Source organism: Pteropus vampyrus, unplaced genomic scaffold (assembly GCF_000151845.1).
Source record: "Pteropus vampyrus isolate Shadow unplaced genomic scaffold, Pvam_2.0 Scaffold28, whole genome shotgun sequence".
NCBI classification, from domain to species: domain Eukaryota; kingdom Metazoa; phylum Chordata; class Mammalia; order Chiroptera; family Pteropodidae; genus Pteropus; species Pteropus vampyrus.
The window spans coordinates 1,784,233-1,808,571 of NW_011888809.1; the positions used below are offsets into that span (position 1 = coordinate 1,784,233).

The following is a 24,339-nucleotide window of genomic DNA, read 5'->3' on the forward strand; positions in this document are numbered from 1 at the left end:
TGTGTCTCGTGGTGCCATTACAAGGAGTGAAGACCCTAGATCTATGGTCAACCTGTAAAGAAATATTTTCTGAGAAGCTGCTCAGAAATGCTCCCTTGATCGGTAAAAGCACAAGGAGTCCTATGTTTCAGCTCGTGAAATCTTTTTACTGGAAAACAAGAATATTGACTACCAAATCCTGTCGCAATTGAGGCTGTACCACTTTTCTAAGCAATTTGTCATTTCAATGACTAACATCTATTGTGCAGAATGTTCCAAGAGGTTAGAAATTGGTGTGTATTACTACTATTTTAATGATGGAATTTAAAGATTAGTGTGGTAAAATACCATTTCTACTGGGAGACTTGATTTTTATGAGTAAAAATATGGCTGTATTAAGATTTTAAACAGGAATGTGTTTAAATGTCTTAATCCCTACTATGAAAAAAATGTCTCTCCATCTCAAAAGGAGTTTCTGTTGTTTCTCTGTTTTCCAAAAGCAAAGGACGTCCTTATGCTTTTCTGTTTGATGTCATTTTTGATTTGCACATATGCGTGATAATCTGATGAACTTATGATGAAAAATCTAAGTTTGAATCTGGCTGGGATGGCATACCATATTCATCTTGCTCTTATTAAACCTAGTTTTTCTTTACACCTTATATTTAATATATAAAAAACTATAAAAACAATGTATGAAGTCTAGGGATTTTCAGGTGGTCTGTTCTACAACACGAGCATATATTTGATCAGGGGCAGGTTATTCAGCGATTCCTCCCACCTCACCCTTTTCTTAATCAACCCCACCATCTTAAGGACGTGAAATAATATCGTGCCAGCTCTGAGCATAAAGGGAAGAAAAGCTTCTACTTGGAGGTAAAATCGAGACCTTAGCAAATCAAATCAACCAAACTCTTTCAGCTTCTATTAACTGATGTATACACTGAATATAATTATAACTGTGTAGAATTATAGTGAAGTTTAAAAGAGAAACAATTGTATATGTAAAGCTTCCATTGCTATTAGAATTGTAGGGTAGTAGAAATGAGGATGCTCCGTACAAAGTAGCTATCGTTATAAAGTTTATGTTTTGTAAGTAATAAAGTATTTTGATATAATCTCATTAAATCTGCAAATCACTCCTATCAGTGGTATGACAGGAATTTTTTCCTGTTTAAAAAATGAAGATACTAAAGCTCAGCAATAGGCTGATAGCACAGAAAGGATTTGGGAGGGCCTAGAATTTCTGGTCTGTACTCTTTTTACGGATGGAGGCCTTGGGAGGTGGATTAGGCAAAGGAAGCTTCTCTACTTAACATTGCCTTACTTCCAGTCTCACTTTATCTTGTAGCAGAACTAGGTGGCTGAGATTATTCTGGAACTATAAGAATATATATTTTATTAATCCAAGAAAGACCAGGTAGGCTGAGATGATAAGGTACAGAGTTAATCCATAAGTTAAATATCTATAATTGTGTCCCAAATTATACTTTGACAACAAATATGTGTCTGCCACTTCATTATTGTAAATACTCTTGCTATGTAGTACATATAGCAAGAAATAAGACCAGTGTCATTAAACTTTATTAGGCTACCATGAATTTTAGGAAATTAGATTTGAAAAATAAGAACATTAATACTTAAGCTTGTTTTTTTCTATGTTACAGGGTAAAAATTTGTTTCTTAATGTCTGTGTTTATTTTGGCTTAGGAAAGTTTTGTGCCATAAATAGGTGGTGGTTAATCAAATCAGACAACATAAGGCATAAGAAATAACTTTAATTAAATAACTTACCTAGTAGATTATAATATCAGACATGACAGAAAGATTTGAGTTTATTTGCCTGGACAACTTGGGTTTGACTGGCTTTTGTTTTCTTTTAAAAAAAATTAATGTACGGTAAAATTATAAGCAAAAATTTGTCAGTACTTAATTTGAATTTTTTTCTTCTTTAAAGGGATTAGCATAATTTCTAATCCCTAATGAAACCCAGTGTCACTCTTAGGCTAGGCCAGATGGCCAGGATTGTCAGTTATATGGGTACTACAATTTGAATAACGTTTTTACATGAGAAAAAGTGATTCATATAAATTGTCTTTAATATATATGGAAAAAAATGATACAATAGCTTCAAAAGGAATGTTCCTTAATGTACACTCCAGTATCCAATATTGAAGCATCATCCTTTGAAAAGTTTTAATTCTCATTCTAGGATACAATAAGAATAAATGCTTATTTGAATAGAATAAGCTATGGTAAGAAATGACCAAATTAACTAGAAACAGAACAATTTTTTTTTATACTGATAGGACTTTCCTGTCACTCCTTTTGAGTTCGTGTCTTCTCTTCAAGAGATACATAAAATAAAGTAGATAGAAACTCAAGTTGAGTTTCAGAAGTTGTGATAGTTTGAAAAAAACATCAATATTTAACTCTACTTTGCTTGTCTTATTCTGTTAGAAGTGCATAGAAAATAACCTATGTTTAGTCCAACAGATATCAGTGATTTCAAATAAAGGGATATTGTGTTAAAAAGAAAGGCTCAGAATCAAACATAACTTTAATATTTTGGTCCTCCGTGATTGGGAAAATGGTGGTATTAATAGAACTAGGATGTCAGCAGGATGAGTTGTTTTCATGTATAGGATTAGTTTGTTTTTGGACTTGTTGAATTTGAGGTAAGAGCAAGTCATCTAAGTAGAAACTAGTAGATAGTTGCACTGTGGATCTGGTCTTGGGAGGGAGGTGCTTAGGTTGTATATGTTCCCACAGTATATTTACTAAAAGCATGTATTTTCACCTTTCTAGAGCTGTATTATAAAGCGATACTGTGAGAAAAGATTTGTGTCCAAATACCTTGCAACAATTGGAATCGACTATGGAGTCACAAAGTAAGTATATTATTTCTTTAGACTTGGAAATTACATAGTAGTTCAGAACGCTTCCAAAATTATCTATACTGGCATAGAGATTCTGAAGATAAATTGGGAAAGAATAGTAATAAGAGATCCTTACAGATATGTAGACATCATGTCATTCGTTCATCACCAAGCGTGTTCTTTTCACCAGGCCTTGCGTTTGGTCTGCATGAGCACGTCAACACATAGCCTAACTGGCAGGTGTCACTTTTCAGGAAATGTTTCTATAGAAGGAGGTCCTATTAGCAGATGTGTTTTTAGAACATTTTGAAATATTCTCTCTGAAAAGTTTAAATATTACATGGAAAATTTTCTATCAGTGGACTTTATTAGTTTATGATATTTATAGCCTATTGGATTCTATCAAAAATGATCTTAGAAGAGTGAAATTAAATATAATTGGAGAGTTATTTGGAGCTAAATCAAGGATGGGTCGAGCTTGGGGAGATAGGGTTATATTACAGGAAATAATACTGCCAAAGAGTAGAACAGAAGTAGACAACACACTCGCTAAAGGCGGAATCTCAGGTGCTCACTCTTACATTCCTTTACACACTTTCCTCTCCATCCACACTGAACTGCCGTCATACTTTCCTATCTCTGTGCCATTATTCATTCTGTCCACCTGACATGGCCTTTTCCCTCATGTCTTCATCCATCAGTCTTTTCAAGCTGTAAAATACTCCTGTTCCCATAAGCCTCCTGAACACTTCCTTTATCAGTCAGGACTCTTTGGTTGCAAATGAAAGATACATCGAAATGCCCTGCTAGTTGTAGTATTTATCATAAATTGCCTTGTTATTTTTATTATTTGTATGTATTTAATGTCTCTTGCTAGATTATAAGCTCCATGAAAAAGGGCCTATTGACATAAATTATTTCAAGTGCCCAGCATGGTGTATGTACATAGTAGATACTCAATAAATATTTATTGTTAGGTAAGATAAATATATCTAAAAAGGAAGTCTGCAAGATTAGAATATGAGAGCAACATTCAAGAAGGCTGACAATAGTGGTGGAGTGTATCTATACTTCAGGTCACACGATGTCATCAGTGATATGGTAGAATATTCTTAAGGCAGTTTTGTTTTGAATCATATAAATAGCTAGTTTATTCATCTAAGAAATGAGAATCATCATATTATGCCACAGAACTGTGGTTTGTTTTTTCAACAGACTATTCTGTTTCTGGCTGAAACTTTTTTTGGAAAAGATAGTTGTCCCATGGTGAGTCTGGAGGATATAACTGACAGAACCCCAACTCAAACCGATCCAAGCGAGAAAAAAGAAATAGGGACATCAACCAATTCACATAATCCAATTACAAAGATGTAGCTGAGCCTCAGAGATGGCTTGAACCAGGGACAGAATATAGCCAGATCATTTCACTACATCTCTCTCTCTACCTTTTGGCTTTCTCTACACAGCTGCCAGCAGCTCTCAGGCTCACATCATAAATTTTATTTTCAGAGAGGGACCACAATTAGTATTTCAAGTTTAAAAATCCCGGAAAAGGTTTCGATTGTCAGGTGGAGACAGGCGCCTTTCTGCAACTCAGCTGTCGCCAGCAGAGTGGAATCACTAACAAGACAGCAGAGCCCATTTGAACCACACTGGGAGAAGAAAGAGGGGGAAGTCCTTTGGCCCATCAAAACAATAGATGCCCATTTCATCCTTCCTGTTTTCAATATGGTGAAGCTCAAATTTCAGTATGCTTAAGAATTACTTGTAGTTTGTCAAAATGCAGATTCCTAGGACCCACCCCCTTTGATTCTGACTCGCTGGTCTGAGGTGGGGCACCGGAATCTGCATTTCTAACAGCCCCCCTCCCCATGATTACGCAGGTGGTCTTCAGGCTGCAGCTCAGGGAAGCACTGCCTCGAGGAGATGAATTGTCATTTTTCTTGATGTAATTTTCTCTGTCTGGCTTCTGAATTAAATGGACTTCTTTTTGAGTTTCAATGTGTGAGCACATTTGTGTTACTTCCTGATTTCACAGTCTTCAGTTCCATCCCTTAGATGCTATCTCTTTAAGGTAAAATTTTCTAATATAAATTATTATGTTGGATCTTCTCCAGATGCTCTCAAACTCTGTTATTATTTTGTTTTGTTTTGCTGTTCTCACAGTCTTTTATCAGGTGGATCCTGATTCCACAAATGTGCATCTTAGACATGATGAAATATGGTAGAGAATTTAGCAGTGAAGAAATCATGATAAGAATATTAGTAGTGGTTAGTTTGATTTAAATATACGAGTAATATAAAACAACTGTGGGAATTATGGTTTCAGAACTGAGAGTGGTTGTTATAAATCTGGACAGAGAGTAACAATAATAAATAAACCAGAAGATAGCATAGGGACAATGAGAGCAAGTGCTGATGTCTTCATATTCCACAGGAGGGAGTCATATCAGTGCTGTCTAAAACTGAAATACGTTACTTAAAAAAAAAAAAAAAAAGACTAGTTAATTTATTGTTAATTATCTCTTCTTTAACCTTAGAGGAATATTTTAGGAAATGACATTTCCGTAGTAAGGACACATTTATATCTAAAGCTCAATAATTTCTCTCAGTTCATTTTAGTGTCTTCTTTGTTGTTAAATGCAATAAAATGTAAATTTTATGCTTTTATGCTTTTATTTTAAAGTAGGATAATCCTATTTTTATTAAAATACTTGTTTATTAGTCTTAATCTATGCATAGAAGAAAGTCTGCAGTGATGTTCATCTATATTAATGAAAGTTTTTCTGGGTGGTAGGATTTGGGATACGTTTTAAACTTTCATCTTTGTATTTTTCTTTAATGTTTGAATTACTTATAATGTTTTATTCATTCATTTTTCAGTAGTGATTTTTCATTAAAAAAAGACTAGAAATAAATATGCTATGATGTTAACAGTAGTTAATTCTAATATGAATGGTTATTTTTTTTGTTTGTTTTTTTCATTTTCAAATTTCTGAAAACAGTTTCACTAATGCTATTGCTCAAATGAAGATCACAAGAAAATTAAACAAACGTTGTTAATAATATGCATCTTTGTTGTTGTTCTACATGATAACCAAGCATAACTAGTAATAATTAAGATGTCTTACTAAGGGAAATAAAACATTGTTTTCCTTCATCTCACTCCTACTTGTCTCAAATCAGTTTTTCTTAGTTCCATAATAATGGTCACCATTTGTTCATTAAGGGGTGTAGACTGAGCGTGTTGAGGTAAATTGAAGGTAAATGAACGTGCTTATTCCAAGTGGATTCAGTGTTATTAAGGAGGCAGGATTCTCTGCCAAGTTTCCAGCTTCTGTTGTAAAGATTATCTGGAATCAAGAAGTGGCACTAAGAAGCCTCTTTTAAATTTCATACACATACCCTTTCAATATTTATAAGTGACATAAATGATATTAATGTGAATACAGAAACCATGACCTTTGGGATTTTTTCCATTCGAACACTTCAGGGTACAAGTCAGAGACAGAGAAATCAAAGTTAACATCTTTGATATGGCTGGACATCCCTTCTTCTATGAGGTAAGAAAGCCTTTTTTTGAGAAAACCTATATCCAGTATTGTCAGTGGTTTAGGGAAAGATCCTGAATTATCTGAAACAACCAATATTCAAATCATATGTAAAAATAAAGTAAATGTATTTTTGGTTATTGTACTTTTCAGTAATTGATTTTTCTAAAATTTCCACTCAGCCTTTGCTTGAATGGGTAGGGGCGGAAAGACAGAGTTTTTTTGAGGTGTCTGGCCGGAGTAGAGTGGTTATTGTCTCGTGAGGCTGCCCCTCTCCTGGTCCTTTGTCTAAAAAGAATAAGCTGCTATTCGGCTTTTATTTCTCTGCACACATGGGCATTTCCAAGTTGTACTTCCTCAGCTTCGAGTCTTGGACATACGAGGTAAAAGAAAGCCCAGGAAACTTACCTGGTGTCTGTCCTTCCTCAGGTTGCGAGGTTCCTAGCTTGTCTACCTTCTCTCCACTTTCCAGAGTCATCTTATATAAGTTTTATATATAATGTGCAGAATTTTACTTGTATTTAGCAGGAAGAATAGGGAAAGTACATCAGTTTCATCTTCCCAGAGGAAACATGGCTTCCAATGGCTGTGTAATCTTCCATCTTGTGAATATACCCAAATATTTAGGTAAAATAAATTTCTTTTAAATGTGAAGCCTTATGGTGAGTTGAATGAACTTCACAAGTATAGAATATTGTTGGTGAAAAAAGCATGGAGATTCTAGGTGACCACAAGTTTGACATACATTCTAACTTTCAGAAACGCTAACATAAATCTTAGATTATGCCAAATCATGTAAATGGAGAGTTAGAAGATGCCTGAGAATTAATGTGGTCTAGACCCCTGCCCATTTTAGGATTTCTATCTGCAGCATTCTTGACTGATGGCCATCATTCATTCTCCAGATACCAGTATGCCAGTTTCTATACTGGACACTTGAAATACAGAGATCCTTTTCTCATGAGACATAAATATGTGAAAGAAGACACATGTTAAACATATGACAGAATGCTTGGGAGTACTTAAAACCCAGACCTAGCTTATCTGAGAGGTCAGGAAGTGCCCTTGAAGGAAGCAACATTTAAACTGAGCGCTGATGGATAAGCAAGAGTTATGTAGGTTTTTGGGAATCAGGGGACAATATAATAATACACAGGACACTTTTAAGTAGTGCAGACTGTAAGCGTTTGGAGAATGTGAATATCTGTAATGATGGGTTCTCACTGCTTCACAAGTCAGTACTTTACAGAGTTAAAAACTCTAGATTAACTTCTCCCTTATGAAGGCTGCCTTCCTGTGACTTTTGCCACTGATTTCACTATGTTTTTGATGCAACAGAGACTGAATCTGTTCTTCTACAAGAGATCCTTCCTAATATTTGTTAATCTGCTCCTTTCCAGGGAAAACATTTTTTATCCCTGCCACAGCTAGACTATCAGCATCCATTGTGGATAAGTTCTAGTTAGGTGATGGGGAGCTGAGAACTGAACACGACTTTCCAGAGATTGTCTAACTAGTGAAAAATACTGAGTGTTTTGTTATTTTCCGTCATTAGACACTACACTCTTACTAATGCAACCTGAAATCGCAATAGCTTTTTTTTCCAGCAGCTCATAAAAAATAGAAGTATAATTAATAGAAGCTCCTTGAAATCATTACTTCTGAAGTAACTTTTTTCTGAAATAGCCTTGATCTCTCCTTTTTTTTTTGTCAAATATTTGCTGTCTGTAGCTCAAACCTTCCTTTTGACAAGACCAAAGCCGTCATCATCTTTCTAAGCTCCCAAATTAACCAAGTGTATCCGTTTGCTCAGCATAGACCTCGTGAAGCACACACAGCCATTCTCACGATCTCTGGCTTCCTCAAATTCTTGTTGCCTGCCCTGCATCGAAACTTCCGCTGTCACCAATCCTCTTGACAGCTGTGTTCAAAGGACCTGCTGAGAAAGGACAGTCTGCTTAGTATATGAGACCACAGTCTCAGAGGGAACTGTCCAAGAGAGGACCGCTGAGGGAATGGTGGAGCCTGTCTCTTACCACCAGTCTCTCTTCCACTGGTGTATTGATATGTGTTAGAGGGGCTGTAGAAACTCTCTGAGGCCTGAATGATAGTAAACTAACCATTTTTTCTAACCTACAGGCTAAAAAGTTTGCCATTTCTCTTTAAGAATTAAATAATCATAGGTCCCTTAGCATCCTATTTAATTAAACTTTGGATGAAGCAAGTCTTCTAACATTAGAAAGCTGTTTGGGGAGACAAAATAATAGAGTTGTAGGTGATTATTGAGACATCTACTTTCATTTTACAGATGAGGAAACTAAGGCTTGAGCTAATAAAATCACTTACTCAAGATTACATCTATAACCTGTTGCTGAGCCCAGACTTGAACTTGAGTCCTTTGAAAGAGAAATCCATTGAGATTGCTTAAGTCTTTTTTTCTGCATGCAAATATCCCTCTGGACACCATGATCTGTGTTTTGAAATTCTTTTCCCCATTTGGCTTCTATTTCTATTCTCTACCATAGCACATTTAGCCATTTGATTAAACAAATATGTCTTAGATGTTTATACCTTCTAGGCCCAGTGGATGACACAAAGATGGTGCATCAAGATGCATGCCTTCCCATTGCTTACAGTCTAGTGGGGAAGACAGCTGGTTGTGCTGTAACTACAAAACTAGATGGGAAGTGATATGAGCTCTATTAGAAGTACAAAATGCTGTGGTATTAGAGGATATAGAGATTACATTCTGTTTGTCAGGAGTAAGGAGTAAGATGATGAGGAACAGGGCAGAAAAAAACTACGTGAAAGATACAGTGTTATAGCTAGACCTTGAGAGATTGAAGATAAAGGTCTCTGTTTCCAAATGGAGTTATGAAAGCATAGGGCAGGTTTGGGGAATAAGAGATGACCCAGTTTGAAGTACAGGGAGAAAGAGGAGGACGAGACTAAGAAGTTGGTGGAGGACCGATCAGAAACTTTTAATATCAATTTAACACAAAGAGTGTGAACTTTGGGAATTTGGCAGTGGGGAAACAACAGACTTTTGAACTGGGGCTTTAAAAAGATAAATATGCAGAGTGTATAATGTTGCTAGGGAGACAGAAGACTTGCAATAGTTAAGTCAAGACAATGTTAGCAATGAAAATGGCAAGGAAGTGACAGGTGTAAGAAATATGATAGAGGTGACTTCCACAAGCAAAGGGAGAAGAAAGCAGCAGAGGTTAACACCAGGCTTTCAACCCAACCCAAATGACTGAGACTGGTGTGCTCCTTTCATCACTAAAAGTTTATGAGCAGGAAGAGTTTAGGTAGGAATAAGAGGGTTTCCTGTTGCATGTATTGAACCTGCGATTCCAATAGGACATTCAGCTGGAAGAGTCTAGAGCTAATTGGAAATGCAGGTCTGGAAGTGCAGATGAAAGGGTGGTTGATTTTGCTCAGTCGGGGGGAAGGAAAAAGGAAGAGTGCCCAGACAGGATCTGGGGGATTACGGTGGCAGGCTGGAGTGGGAGCAGCGGGGAGGAGAGGAGGAGATGGTGGAAGAGAGATCAGTTAAGAACCTGCGGTATGTGGTGTATGGGAGCCAAAGCAGTAAGAGTTTCAGGAGAGAAGAGAGGGCCCCATTTTTACTACTGCAGGGGGGCTAACGACCATGAACACTGAGGAGTGGAAGACTCCTGGTCTTCACTTAAAATTCTTTCGATTTTGTTGGTTTTAGTTTTAGGGGATAGCTTCTTATGTTTCTGCAGAATAACAGGTCCTTACATTCCTGGTCCAGGTATCTATGCTTAGAAAACTATAGATACTTTATACCTGATGTGTATAAGATGTCTTTATTTTACTACATATCCAGCGTGAGTCTGAATATATACTGGAATTCTTTGAAAAGAATGTATAATACATGGCCTCTGTTACTGAAACCCCAAATCTGTCAGCGATGCTTCTTACCCATTCAACCTTAGTGTGCCCTGTACTTCATGCTGCTTCTTCTCAGAACTGCAGATATGCCCCACAGGTGAGTTGCCATTTCTAATGAAAACATCAAAGAAGGACGATCAGAATGAATGCAAGGAAGGAAGGGAGAAGGTGCTTATACATTGTTTTCCAGGTACCACGTAGGTGCTTTGCCTTCATTCTCTCATTTAATCTTCACAATAACTCTATGGAGTACGTAGTATTAGCCCCATTTTACAGATGAGGAAACAGACAGAGTGAGGTTAAGTGACTTGCCCAAGATCACACAGCTAGTGAGTGTAAACCAGATCTAGCTCCAGAGCCTGTGCTCTTTTCCACTACGCTACAAAGAGGCTTTGAATTTGGAGTTCTGAAGTTGGTGCGCAGACCCCAGAGTTACAGGGAAGCTCTCTCCCTAGCATCCTGGGGAAAGCCAGCTTTGGAATATGATCTATAAATTGCTATACCTATTGCCGATATTTGTGTCATTTTTGCCTTAAGTTCTTTTCACCATTGAAGTTCATCCTATGAAGAACTTTATATAATTTGTGTTCTTTTAAGATCTACTAACAACAATTAAGATTGATTGCCTCCGGGGAGTGGCCCTGGAGGTGAAGAGGGGCAGGAAGCTGTTGTTTCCATAATGTCTTTCGATACCAACACATTTTTTTTGGTCATGTTACTTTGATTGTATAGAAAGTCCCCCCAAAACCACCAGATACTAAGATACAACAGCAAATACTGTGAAAACACAAAAGTTTGCTAAGTTAATGACTGTGAGATATATTGTTATGAGATTACAAAACTCCCCAGCTTGCTATTTCAGATTTTGTGCCTCTGCTCTTTTATGCGAAGGTTCGTAATGAGTTTTACAAGGACACACAAGGTGTGATACTGGTCTATGATGTTGGGCAGAAAGACTCCTTTGATGCCCTCGATGCATGGCTGGCAGAAATGAAGCAAGATCTTGGACCTCACGGAAACATGGAAAATATTGTATTTGTAGTGTGTGCCAACAAGGTAACTGCTTTGGAAATGGTATGCTCAACTTTCTAGATTTATTATGGGAAGAGCGTGGCTCTGAGTTTGGGAGAACAAATAAAAAGAAAAATTCCTTATTCGGTAATTTCAGAATCACCAACTTTTAAAATCATATGCCCCTAAGAAAATAAAAGTTGATATATCAGGATTTTTATCCATTTTCGTTTCTGGTGCCAAACTTGGGGAACGGTATTGCTGACCGAACAGGAGAGGTGAATCCTAATTATTATACTCTGACCTGCTTGGAGGAGGGGCAATTATTAGGTGAAATGTCTACTATAGAAAGATATGAAAAGCAGACCATAGCCCCTTGAGTGTGGCAAATATTCATCGTGAAACCAACTTTGTCACAGAGGTGAATAGTGGCAGTTAAGGGATGAAGTGTAGTGTGGTAATAGGCACTTGTTGCCACAGAAAATCAATCCACGTTCAATTATTAGTAAATCTTTGTCCTTTCGGTCCTGGTAATTTTCTGTACTAGTGCTGGGGTTCATTTAAGAATAGTATTTGCCTAAGTAAAAGATTGACGAAGAATTCCTTGGGACACGGTTGGAATCTTCTCTATCCCTCCATTTACTATTTCAGATTGATTGTACCAAGCACCGCTGTGTCGATGAAAGCGAAGGGCGTCTTTGGGCCGAAAGCAAAGGGTTCCTGTACTTTGAAACTTCAGCACAAACTGGAGAAGGAATTAATGAAATGTTCCAGGTAACCTAGCATTTTGTCGTTTTAGAGTTTGTGTCAAGGCTGCCCATGCCAAATTTTAGTGTAAATTACAAAAAGCCGAAAAATAATAGGGATTTCTCATTAGAATAAGCTCTTTTCAGAAGCTGGTGAGAAAGAAAGAGAAAGATATGAATATGAGTGTGTGCATATGTGTGGTACCTGTCTGCTGTCTATTTTAGATGAGACCTGGCCAATCATGAGAATTACCTGGAGAAATTCTTCAAAATACAGATTGTTGGGTTCCAAACCTACTGGAAGCTTAATGTGCTGGAGCTAGGAATATATACATTTTGAAAAAACTCTCTAGGTGATTCCAATGATTATCAAGTTTAACAATGGTTATTATACACTTACTTATAAGTAGGACAAAGATTTTCTTCAAAACTACCCTTGATTACATTTGTATGCATAATCAAACGGAAGCATTGCTTTGGCAGAATTGCCTTGCTATACCTAATAGAATCCTATATTGTAGCCCATGGGGGTACAATTAGAGAATAGGAGACTATCATTGCAGAATCTAGCCACACATAAAAATTAGGTCTCACCAATTTAGTAAGCAATAGAAGGATGTACTCACATTGCAACATGAATAGATGGTCACTTTTTAGAACTTAACTAATCTTGAATAATTTTGAGGAGGGGAAGCTATTTAAACAATAAGTTATGAAGTCAAGTCAAATCTTAATTATAGGTACATTTGGAAGTAAGGGGTGGCATGAATAATGCATTTTTTCTTATGAATATATCAGATATTTTAGGAATTTTTAGAATTTCAAATAATGTAGCTATACTATAAAGAGTTGTTCTTAATTATTGAGTGGGATTTTATTGAATCTTTTATGCTGAATTTCCTTCTCACAAGCTGTCACCCCACCTGTTAGAAGACAGGCTTCATCCTTGGCTGACAGGCTAAGTTGGGCATCAGTAGCTTCTATTTCAAGACTAAATAAGGTCGATATCAGTTTGCCATGTTTGTATTCTTTTGAGTACATAGACCTGTGTGAGTTTGTACCTATATATGTGCAATAATAATACTTAACCATTTGAATGGTATTTTATAATTCTGGAGGCGTTTATCTCATTTGAGACTCTTAATATGTGGCAGGCATTAATCTCATTTCAGATAAAAGGACACCTAAGATTAGTAGTGATTTATTCAAGAGTTGTGAATAATAACAGTTACAGGTTAAATCAGCACTTTAAAGATGTTAGTCCATTCTCTTTTGGCCTCTTATTGCGTCTGTGATGAGATGTTAGCTGTCATTCTTACTCTTATTCTTTGGTATGTAATGTGTCTTTTTTTCCCTCCAGCTACTTTCAAGAGTTTCTCTTTATCTTTCTTTGGTTTCCAGCAATTGTGCTATGTCCCTAGATGTGGTTCTCTTTATATTTATCCTTCTTAGGATTTGTTGAGTTTCTCAGATTGGTAGGCATGTGTTTTTCATCAAATTTGGGGAGTATTTCTTTTTTTACATATATATGCCTATTCTCACTCTTTTCTTTTTGGGACTCCAGCTACATATATATTAGACCATTTGATTTTGTCCTGTAGTCCTTGAGGCTATGTTTATTTTTATTTCATTTTTTCTTGTTTTTCGGATCACATAGTCTCTATTGCTCTGACTTCAATCTGCTGTTAAATCCATGGAGTGAATTTTTTAATTCAGTACTTTTCAGTTGTAGAATTTGCATTTGTTTATTTTGTTCTTAGCTCTCTACTGAGTTCTCTATCTGTTACTCATTGAGAGTATATTTTCTTTGAATTCTTTGATCATATTTTTCATTACCTCTTTGAAATAATTGCTTTTTATGAATTTTAAGAGTTATTGGACAACATTGAAATTCTTTAAGTTGATGCTTAAAAGGAATTTATATTTTCACAAAATCAGTTCTACTCTGGGACGTGTTTTCTTTTTGCAGACCTTTTACTCATCCATAGTTGATTTATGTGAAAATGGTGGGAAACGTCCTGTCACAAATAGCAGTGCTAGTTTCACCAAAGAACAAGCAGACACCATTCGCAGAATTCGAAATAGTAAAGACAGTTGGGACATGTTGGGAGTCAAACCTGGAGCCTCAAGGTAAGCAGTGTTCTAGGATGTTAGTGCTGAGTTCTATTATAGAGGAAGACTCAATCATCAAAATTATAGGTGCATTATATCTTATAATTGGGTAGAAGCATGAAAATGTGTGGAAATAGATTAGATTACTTAACAATGCTCTTTCACTGATCTTTGATGTTTAGTTAATATCAGTCGCCTGATGTGGGAACTATGTGGTGTACGTACATGAATACTTTCTGAAATTATATGCTCTGCTTTTGTTGAATAAGAGCCTTGAAACTAATGTAACCTTAAAAAAATACCTTACAGAAGAGAATTCTTAAATCATAGAAGCTTAGAGGAGGAAAGAATGTTAGTAATCAACTTGTTCAATTTTATAGGTGGGAAAACTGGGACTCAGTGAAACTAAACACATTTAGTAACCTAAGGAGTTAGTAGTAGAATTGGTTCTTGACCCCAATTTTACTACTATCTACCTGTTTGTCTTTATGTCTCTCTCAAAAAATCTTGTTAGTTCTTCATTTGTGTGTACTTAACGTTAAATTATTTTATTTTAGCCAAAAGAATTATTTGGGAGAAAAAGAAATGCAATCACTACTCTTTGTTGCTTGTGCAAGAATAAATCATTGCTTAGTATGGTTAGATACCTTTTATTACAGTTTTATTGAAATATAATTGACGTACAGCTCTATAAGTTTAAGGTGTACAACCTAATGTTTTGATTTGCATACACTGTGAAATGGTTACCACAAATTTAGTTAATATCCATCATCTCATAGAGAAAAAAAGATTTGACCTTGTGATGAGAACTCTTGGGATGTCCTCTTAACTTTCAAGGGTTACATAACTTCTTACCATATACCACTACTCTTACTTTGCATATTATAATTTAGAAGCGTTCTTAGATCTTTTTATTTTGCACGATAGCTTTCCTCTCCATGTTTCTCCCTTTCTACTTTTTCACCTTGATTCCCACAAAAGAAAAAAGTACATCTTGAATTTACCTTGTCAGCATAAGAGCATTAAGTATCTCTTCTCTGTTTCGGTCTCATAGCTTATCTTTAAATCAAGGAGGAAAGAGGGAAGGGGAAGAGGAAGACAGTTATTGGTCATCCTTGACGGGCCAGGCATGACTGAGCATACTTTAAACAGATGAGGGAATGAAGATGACCTCATGTATATAGCACCATGTTCATTGGTATCTTTTAAATGTCCTTTTTGACTTCCATGGCCTCATTCTCAATTCTTCCATTTCATCTACATGGGATACTGGCTCTGAAACCAAGAAACTATCACTGTACTTATTAATTAACTTAGAACAGTGTTTATTAAGGAAAAAAGAAACTTTGGTTCCTTATTTACTCACTGTGGCTAATTGGAATCATCAAAATTTACAGAACCTCCATAATCCATATCCTTAAGCAGTACAAACATGTATTTTTCTTACCTTTTTTCCTCTGGGTCTATCTAACTTATTTTGTATGGCATTGAGCACATGTGGGCATAACCTAAAAACATTTTTTTTTTTAAGTTATAGAGAGTTTTAATGTTTGTTCAGTGCTAACTGTGTTTACCATTCTTGAACTTTAAGAAAATCTTCATCTTCAGTAGAATTAGTATATTTCTTACACACTTGACTCAGTCTTGTTTCTCCAGAAATTTCCTTTGAAAGTCTCTCCTGCTATCCAGAATTCTTAATGCAGAGGAACAAGCCTCATTACTAACCCCCTATGGACGTGTTCCCTCAGGAAACGGCGGCTACAGGAGCCCTGCCCAGGAGTCACTCATGGAGAAGGGAGAGGAAGCTGTGCCTGCCTCAAAGACAGTCTTTTAGGGAGAATGTAACTCTTGTTAGCTAATATCAAATTTATCTATGTAGAAAAGCTACATGCAAGTTTAAAACAAAATTCAGAAGGACTCTTCTAAGAGCGGAAAACAGAAAAAGCCTTAGAACGTATGCTTAAGACATGGAGAACTATTAACATGGTCCTATGACCTCAGTCTCTCCAAGTTGACACATAAGACTTTCTGTCACACCCAAGACATCTCCCTAATCTGGGGAGCCAAACTAGAAATTGTTCCAATGAAAAATAAAGGAGAGAAGCTAGGGCATTTGGGAAAGTACCATATCCAGGCTTATAGGATAACTGGAACCATGAATTACAAAAGAATGGTGGAAAATAAAACCATCTGGTAGAGACAGAGGCAGACTCTGACCAGGGGAGTGGTTGGATCTTTAGAAGTCTCACAGGTGCCTGAAGATAATAAAGAACAGAGTCAAGTGGTCCCCAGGCCCCTCCCCAACCAGTCCCTGCTTGTTGAGGAGCTTAGAAGGTCTTTGGAAAAATGCTCATTGTTAGTCATTTCCTCTCTGGATAATATTCTCTCTTGATTTTTTTGGCCTCAGGGAGCTCAGTGTATGTGACTCTCAGGTACTTCTTTCCAAGTCCCTTTTTTGGTCATTGGCGTCACCATCTTCCCAGGGCCTCAAATTCCCCGTGACCCCAGAATTCATGTCAGTCTTTTTTCTTTTATCTACCTGTATATCTAGCTCATTATCTGCTTCTGCCAATTCTTTCTTTATATTGTATCTTTTATCTTCCCTTCCACAAACACTGTAATCTAAACTCTTATGGCCATGCTTGGGTTATGGTAACAACCTTCTACCTGCCTCCCAACTTAAAGAAACATCTTTCCTAGCACCATTTTGTCATGAAACACCTACTATTATTGTTTATCAAATCCAATTTTTATGTTGTTTTATGTTGTTGTTTTGCCTTTATGGCCTTTAACTTACTGACCCCTGCTCCATGGCCAACTTCCTTTCTTTGTACTTCCCAGCAGTTTCCTGGGAACAACACGCCATGTCCGTGCTCTGTTCCTAGCCTCTGCCAGTTCTCTCCCAGTCGCCCTGTATGTCCCCACTCCCGTGTTAATCCCCAAGACCCACCTTTCCTAACCCTACTCCGGGGGGCCTTCTCTGATCACCCCATATCCTCACTGCTGTCAGCAAAGGTTCGCTGAGAGTCTGCTCGCTGCCAAGTACTGTCTCTATTCGCCGGATCATTCTTTTACTAAGTGTTTTCTTAGTATTTATATACTCACTTGCACCATATTTTTTCTACTCGTATGTTAAATACGATTTATTTGTTTATTGTTTGTTTCCTAGTCCTGTAGTCTCACCCTTGGAAAGGGTGGTAATTATTTGGGATACGCTTAACTGTGAGAGCCGTTACATTATCCAAACAGCTAAATGCAGTGCGCGTGCGCGGGTCTGGCCCTGTTGCTGACGTCGACCTTTGCTGCTTTTCGTAGGGATGAAGTCAACAAAGCGTATCGGAAACTCGCGGTGCTGCTTCACCCTGACAAATGTGTGGCGCCCGGTAGTGAAGATGCCTTCAAAGCAGTTGTGAATGCCCGGACAGCCCTCCTGAAAAACATCAAGTAGAAAGTAGAAAAAGACAAGCGTGGGCCTCAAGTACAAACAGACTTTCCCTAGAGGTAAAATAGTCAACATAGATTTTTTTCCTCCACAAAATTTTATTGCTTTTTCCACTCGTGTGTTATTTGGAAATTGGTAATTTGGGTGCCTGTTACCATTTCGTAGAGAGATGAAGTGAAGAGAACCAAGCATCACTTATACACCATAGTTCATTTCATATTTCCAAATTGAATTTTTTTTCTGATTCATTCGTAAGCTCCTTTAGGCACTTCATTCAGGGAAGTCCATTAGATTTCTAGAGGGAGGAAGGACAAGAAGACTCTTTCGCTTTGTCTTTTCTTCCTTTTTTAAAATTCATCATCAGAAAAGAAAATGACAAAAACAGAGGCAGACATAGCAAAACCCCTGAAAGTTTGGCGTGACCTCACAAGCAAATTGCTCCTTTTAGAATGAGTTCCGTAGGTGGTATTTTAACCATCAGCCTAGAATTAATGAACTCTTAGTAGCCCTTTGGAAGTTTGTGCTGCAAGGCAATGCAGTTCTGAAATCAGCAGCCCTTTTATGACATTCACGCCGTTGGCCTTCTCCAACCACCAGGGGGAGGGACAAGCCAGTCCTAAGAGAGTAAAGGCAACGGCAGCCACAACTTCTGGGTACACTGGCTGCTGTTAGTCCTGCCCCTGGATCTAAGACCTTTCTCTTGCTGTGGAAATGGTTTGCTGGTTGCTGTAGGGAGTGTCATCACCTAGGCATCAAGAATCAGACCCAAGAAAGAGTGGTGGCAGGTCACACTAGATTGTGCACACATCCCCAGTCACGCACGGTCAGCCTGGCTGAGGCACTTTTGGTGCCCTAGGAGAGCCCCCACATGAGACTGATGCATTTTCTTGTTTCTGCATCATTTACCACAGACAGATGGGAAAGACCAGGGTGCTTTTCCAACAAGTGAGGCCTCCTCTTTGCTTCCTCTTCAATGTTGGTTCCCTCTTTTTTCTCTCTTCTTCTCTCCCTTCTTGTTTTTATTTTTTATACACTACATCTGCATCATTTCTCTCTTCTCGAAACCCTGGTTTCCAGCCACTGCCTTCTCAGTCCTCCCTTACAAGCCTTGACCCGGGCCTGGTTGACCAGAAACAAGAATGGATCCTCGGGGTAGTGATGGAGGGAGAGGCCTTAAAACCTGTGTGGGAGGAATCTCCGTAATTTTGCTTGTGTTCTAAATTTCTGAATAGTAATATTTTTAAACTACATTTTATGAAAATTAATTTCACATAAAAAAATGCATCCTCTTGCCATCGTCTCCTCCTGAAGCTCCAAGGGTGGATGAAGAACAAACGTTAGGACTGGCCTTTCTTTCAGAGCTTGTAGAACCTTTCTTACTGCGTGACTCGTGACATCATCACTCGTTATGGCACCCATAATTTTCCCTGTGACGACTCTGCACTGATGGGGGCTTTCAAGGACATAAAACATTACTGTCTGTGAGTTTTAAACAGCGATCCCACATTGATCGCCTGTTAGCATACCTTATCACCTAAGAAGAAAAGCCACTTTTGTTTAATTTAAGCCCACTGCAGTCTTCTGGGTTCTCACCCTTTCCCAAGCAGCTTCGCTTTGTGTGGCTGCACTTGGGCTGCATCGAGCCTGTTGTTAGGAAACCAGAGCATTGTTTTCTAATATGAGTTTTCATCTTAGTGATACTGAAAATGTTCTTTTTTATGAATTGAGATCTGAGATATGATTTCTTACGGGATTTTTTTCTGGCCTTTTCATTTTAACTAGCTCCTGAGACTGCAGAACTCCAACCCAAAGTTATTCTGTATCTAAATTTTGCTTAAGGCATTCATCATGTCTATAGTGATTAACCTGTTCTTGCAACAGACTTTAGGAGTGAATGAGGGATCGTGCAAATTGACATGACAACTCACTGAGTATGTGGCCCTGTATAAAAAGCTGGTGCCAGTTTTCATCACTGTTATTAAACACTAGGTTGGTCATCTCACCAGCTGCGTTGTGCATGTGAACAATTATAGCACAAATAGTTCTTTAGTTTTTTCATTCATATCTTTACATAATCAGTGACTTATGAAAGTTAAGCCTGATCTTGATTCTTAGGTCTGGGGACTCCGTTCCCAGCACCTTCATTATTAATATTAAGGATGGCCGTGTACTAACTACTTCATTTATGTAAAGGAAAGAAAAGAAGAAAAGTAAGATTCAGAGTCCTAGAATTTTTCTGATTTCCATAATCCTTGAGTAGAATCAAAAGATAATGAAGAATGACCTGCAATGAAAAGTTTTTTAGTACTAACTTCCTACAAAACTTTACAGACTTCTGCACATTAATTTATTGGTGCAAATATGTACTTTGTCGTTCAACCTCATTAAAATTATTCAGCCAGTTAGTATTTCAAAATATATCAGTGAGAGTAACTAGCAGACTAATTTCAATGGCTAAAAAAAAATTTATAGAGAATCTTGTATTTCAAAAAAGAAAAAAAAGTTTGAACTGCTATTGTTCAAGAAAAGCCATTCCTTCCACATCTGAGTCATCAAGAATGAACACTGTTAAAACTTGTTAGCAATCCCTGGAGGCATTTAATCGTCCAGCCTACCTAAGCACTTTAAAATGCACCCTCCTTTTGTTCCTGTTCTCTTTTCGTGCCTCCTTTTTAGTTGATGTTCTCAGCCGTCAACATTCCTTTCACTTCTGCGTTGTCATTGTATTTCTTTACATAAATATGTCCTTGGTTTTGTTTACCTGTTAACTTAAAAGTCCAGATTCGGGCGTATTGTGCTGCTACCCAAGATAAATTGCTGTAATTCTATAGATTGCACACTGTTCTCACATTTACCTGAAGAAACTTACTCTAATATATTCTCTGGTAGCTATTTCTTTATATCCATCAACTAGTACCTAATTCACTGTTAGTTAAATGAGCCATAGGTAAGACAGCTAAATTTCTGAAAGCCAGAGTAAGTTTGCAGCATCAGTAATGACGTAGCTGTTCCTCACACAATCTAGAGGGGGAGAGAGGTTATTTCAGTTTCAAGTTAGAAAGGGGGAGCCATATGTACATTGACCTTGACAGTGACAGTGCCTTTCTTAGAAGTAATTTCAGTAGGCACAGGAATGTTACACCCTTCTCCACTGCACTCCACCTAAATGACTCTGCCAATGTTTTTGTAAAACTTTTGAAAATAAATTTGGCTGCAAAATACAGCTAACCACCTTCCTTTGCAAGTTTTGCAAAGTGAAGAAAGGTTTATACTTCTTGTGATTGGTATTTAGCACAATTCTAAGGCAGTTAATACTGTTCGTACATTGGTTTTTCCATTAAACGTCTCTAGAGAAAACAAAAGCTTAAACCTGTGATGTGGATACATCAGATTGTGTCTAACAAGCAGTGCAATATTAAACAGTGCAATAAAGGCCCTGTTGGTGAAATGGCTTGTTGGAAAGTTGGACACTTTGGGTTAGCTTCCTGCATTGACTGCTCACATGAGCATTAGTCCTTTCAACTGTGAATGCAGTCTCTAAAGAAACCCTTTGCTCTTACGAGGTAATTCATGTGTTTGCTTTCCGTTGAAAATGTTAAATCTAACAGTTGTTTATGTCTTGTATAGAGAGTGTAATATGTATTGAAGTTGTGTATTTTTATAAAGTAAAGCCAAATATTAAACACTACTCTGTGGGTTGTGCTTCCTTGTTGAGACACTGGTCTGTAATGTAAAACACATTAGTCTAGAAGCCAGTCTAGTTCCTCACCAACTGAGATGTTAGATAAAACATCTGGCTTTAGTTTCCAGTTGGTAAAACGGAGGAAATTTTTATTCATCGGTTCATCAGGCTAGTCTTAGCCTTATAAAGTTGTGATGAAAGTGTTTTGATCTCTTAAAGAAAGATACTAATATTATGTTTGCCTTTTTAATTCAGATGAAACTGTTATCTCATTTTAATAATACAGATCTTAATAATTCAGTTAACCAGTCTTTGGACAACAAGAATCCTTAAGTAACAGATGGTTGTGAACCCAGAATTTGAAAGTGGAAGCCTTGTAGGGCCAGCCCGCAGAAGGCAATCTATCTCTACAGGCTTCAAACAGGAGCTTTAGTTTGCATTATGAATGACATTTGTTCTCATCTGAGAATGTCCACTTTGGAGAGCTGATGTACCTTCTTCATACTGCTAATATGTTCTAAAGGGAAGCTGCCAAATCCTCCTGTGATCCACCCTTCCTCCCTGGCCACAGCTTGGTCCATGAGATGGGAATGTCACCCAAGCTGAACCAGTTGGCGTTCTTCCCTGGGATCTTTCCATCTGAATCTATAAAAACAAAATTCCTCTCAGTAGAGGGAGATAGGAGTAGTCTGCTGATGCTGGCAACCTTGATTACAACCTTATGGAAAATATTTGAGAGAAAGAAGCAGACGTTCAGAAAGAGAGTCCTGATGGCTAAGACCTTTTTCCTAGTCCCCAAGGTCCCCTGAACTGATGGTTCTTCAAGCCCATCAGCACCCAGACTCCTTCCAGTAGATCTCCATTCCGTTTCCTGCTTAAGTTGGTTGGAGTTTGTTTTCTGTTACTTGCAGCTAAAAGAATATGAGAAAATAATAGACACCAAGGATTGTAAGCACGGATGAGAAAGTTGTGGTCTGTAGACTGGTATAATATTTGATAGGTATATTATAAGCTTTTTATTTTCAAATATGCCACATACTTGCTGTGTCTCATCTAGAGTCTGGCTATGTTTTAAAACAATAATAACCACTTGTAAACTAAAAAGAAATATTAAATTTATTCTCTTTTTAGGGTCAATTCAAAATGCAAAATTTTATCTAGCTTTTTGGTTTCCATTTGATCCATTGCCTATCAGGGGCACTTCTAATTACTTAAATTTCTAATCGAATTTTTTTTTTGTTGTTAAAACAGTAATTAATCATATATTTATTGAGCACCTGCTATGTGTTAGGCCTTGTTCTAGGCACTTGGGGATATAGCAGAGCACAGAACCAACAAAAATTCCCACTGTGCGAAACTCATATTCTAGTGTCATTATTATTTCTTTAATTTGTGAAGTTATAATGAAATGTTCTTTTTTACTATAAATTTATTCCCTCTACATTTCTGTCTGAAGAGGCACATTTGTATTTTTGACTACTTTTCAAGATATGCAATTTTACAATTAATACTGATTGCTACTATATACAGAAGATCATATAGGTTGTTAAAATGCTGTATTAATTTTTTTTGAGAACTTAATTATTATACAAATCTGTTTTTCATGTTGACTTGAAGGATATAGTTCTAGACTTTAGGCATTTATTTATATGTTTTTAAAATTTATAATTAAAATAGTCTTCCAAAGAAGTTAAGGTTATATTTATTTAGAGGGAAAATATCTAGAATCTAAGTCATCATTTTAGTTAAATCAGTATTATGTACCTGTGATACCACCCAGTTAAAAGTCTGATCAGTTGACTGTTCTAAAGGATGCTATGACTTTAGGAAAATTATTTCTCCCTGTATCCAAAATAGTTAGTTGTTAGTGATAATTATAAAATCAGCAGATACAGCCCATGAAAGCATTTTACTAGGAAAGAAAAAGTAAAAGCCTGCTAGAACTGAGAAAAATTAAGGTGAGAAGTGCCTGCATGCCTCATTTCAGCATGTGAACATTCTGCTGGTTTCAGAGTATGAGAGAAAACAAAAAGGTTAGTAAGATCAGTACTAAAGAGAGAGGCAGCATCTTAGTGATTCAACAGGAAAATAAAAGAAAATAAGAAACCGACTCTGTTCTGACTAGAAGGGAGCAAACAGAAAAGCCCCGAGTCAGTGGTTGTCAGATGTTTTCTACTGACAGAACCCTCCCTTTCTAGTGAACTCTAACCAACATGGGATCCCATGATTAAAAAAACAGTCAAGAGCAAGATTTTATCAGGATAAATGTATAGGTTCACACTTTCAACATCCTCTGTATAAAAGCAACCTAAAAGGCAGTTTTTCCCCTTAAAGGAGATGCGGCGTTTATATCAGAACACGACAAATCCCCACACTACTCCCTCCTGCACACAGATGCCGGCGAGGAGAGCGCATTGTGAGAGAAAGGGATCCGGTTCAAGGAAAGGAGGGGTTTCTGCCAGGCGCTCTGTACTGATGGCAGTGCTGGACAGGGACACCGTTTCATGAAGTGTCCTAATGAAATTTTAGATACAAGGTAAAGTACTATGGCTTTGTAAAGTGAGGCAAAGAGCTGAGCTCCTCGTCGTAAGAAATGAACAAGACTTCTAGAGGTTGGAGGTGCCTAAAAGAACAGGAAGAGAGACTTAATAACATAGAGCAGAAGGCTGGGGTATTGAGAAGCATAATTGGAAAGATATTAGATGTTAGGAATTACAAGATATTATGTAATATTATAAAGAAAGCCAAAGAGAAGTTCCCAGTAATGGAAAGAACCAAAGGACTTTTAAGAAGATGGATGTCTTTTATAATGTTATCACCATTTTACGGAAAACAGGCTTAGAGAAGTTTAGTGACTTGCTCAAGGCCACACTGGAAGCTATTCAAAGCCAAACTTGCCCAGTTTCAGAACCCAGGTTCCCAGTCTACTCTTATCAGCCTAAGGATCCAAATTTTAAAATATTCTGCTTCACACTCTTAAGTACTATTGTATCTGCTTATTCTATGTTGCTTACAT

At 37.3% G+C, this 24,339-nt stretch overlaps 1 protein-coding gene across 3 annotated transcripts in view; it reads left to right on the forward strand.

Annotated features, from left to right (window-relative positions):
* The window catches only part of DNAJC27 (DnaJ heat shock protein family (Hsp40) member C27), a 33,853-nt gene extending 9,877 nt beyond the window's left edge, over window positions 1-23,976 (forward strand). For 2 of the 3 annotated variants that reach the window (XM_011356548.2, XM_011356547.2), the window contains exons 2-7: window positions 2,788-2,870; window positions 6,352-6,421; window positions 11,222-11,386; window positions 11,993-12,115; window positions 14,057-14,217; window positions 17,515-21,329. In XM_011356548.2, the coding sequence (XP_011354850.1) occupies window positions 2,788-2,870; window positions 6,352-6,421; window positions 11,222-11,386; window positions 11,993-12,115; window positions 14,057-14,217; window positions 17,515-17,647 (735 nt within the window). In that variant the 3' untranslated portion in view covers window positions 17,648-21,329. Of the gene's footprint in view, window positions 1-2,787; window positions 2,871-6,351; window positions 6,422-11,221; window positions 11,387-11,992; window positions 12,116-14,056; window positions 14,218-17,514; window positions 21,330-23,657 lie in introns of those variants that run through there. The other variant, XR_895689.2, reaches the window with a different exon arrangement.
* Window positions 23,977-24,339: the final 363 nt, after the last annotated feature.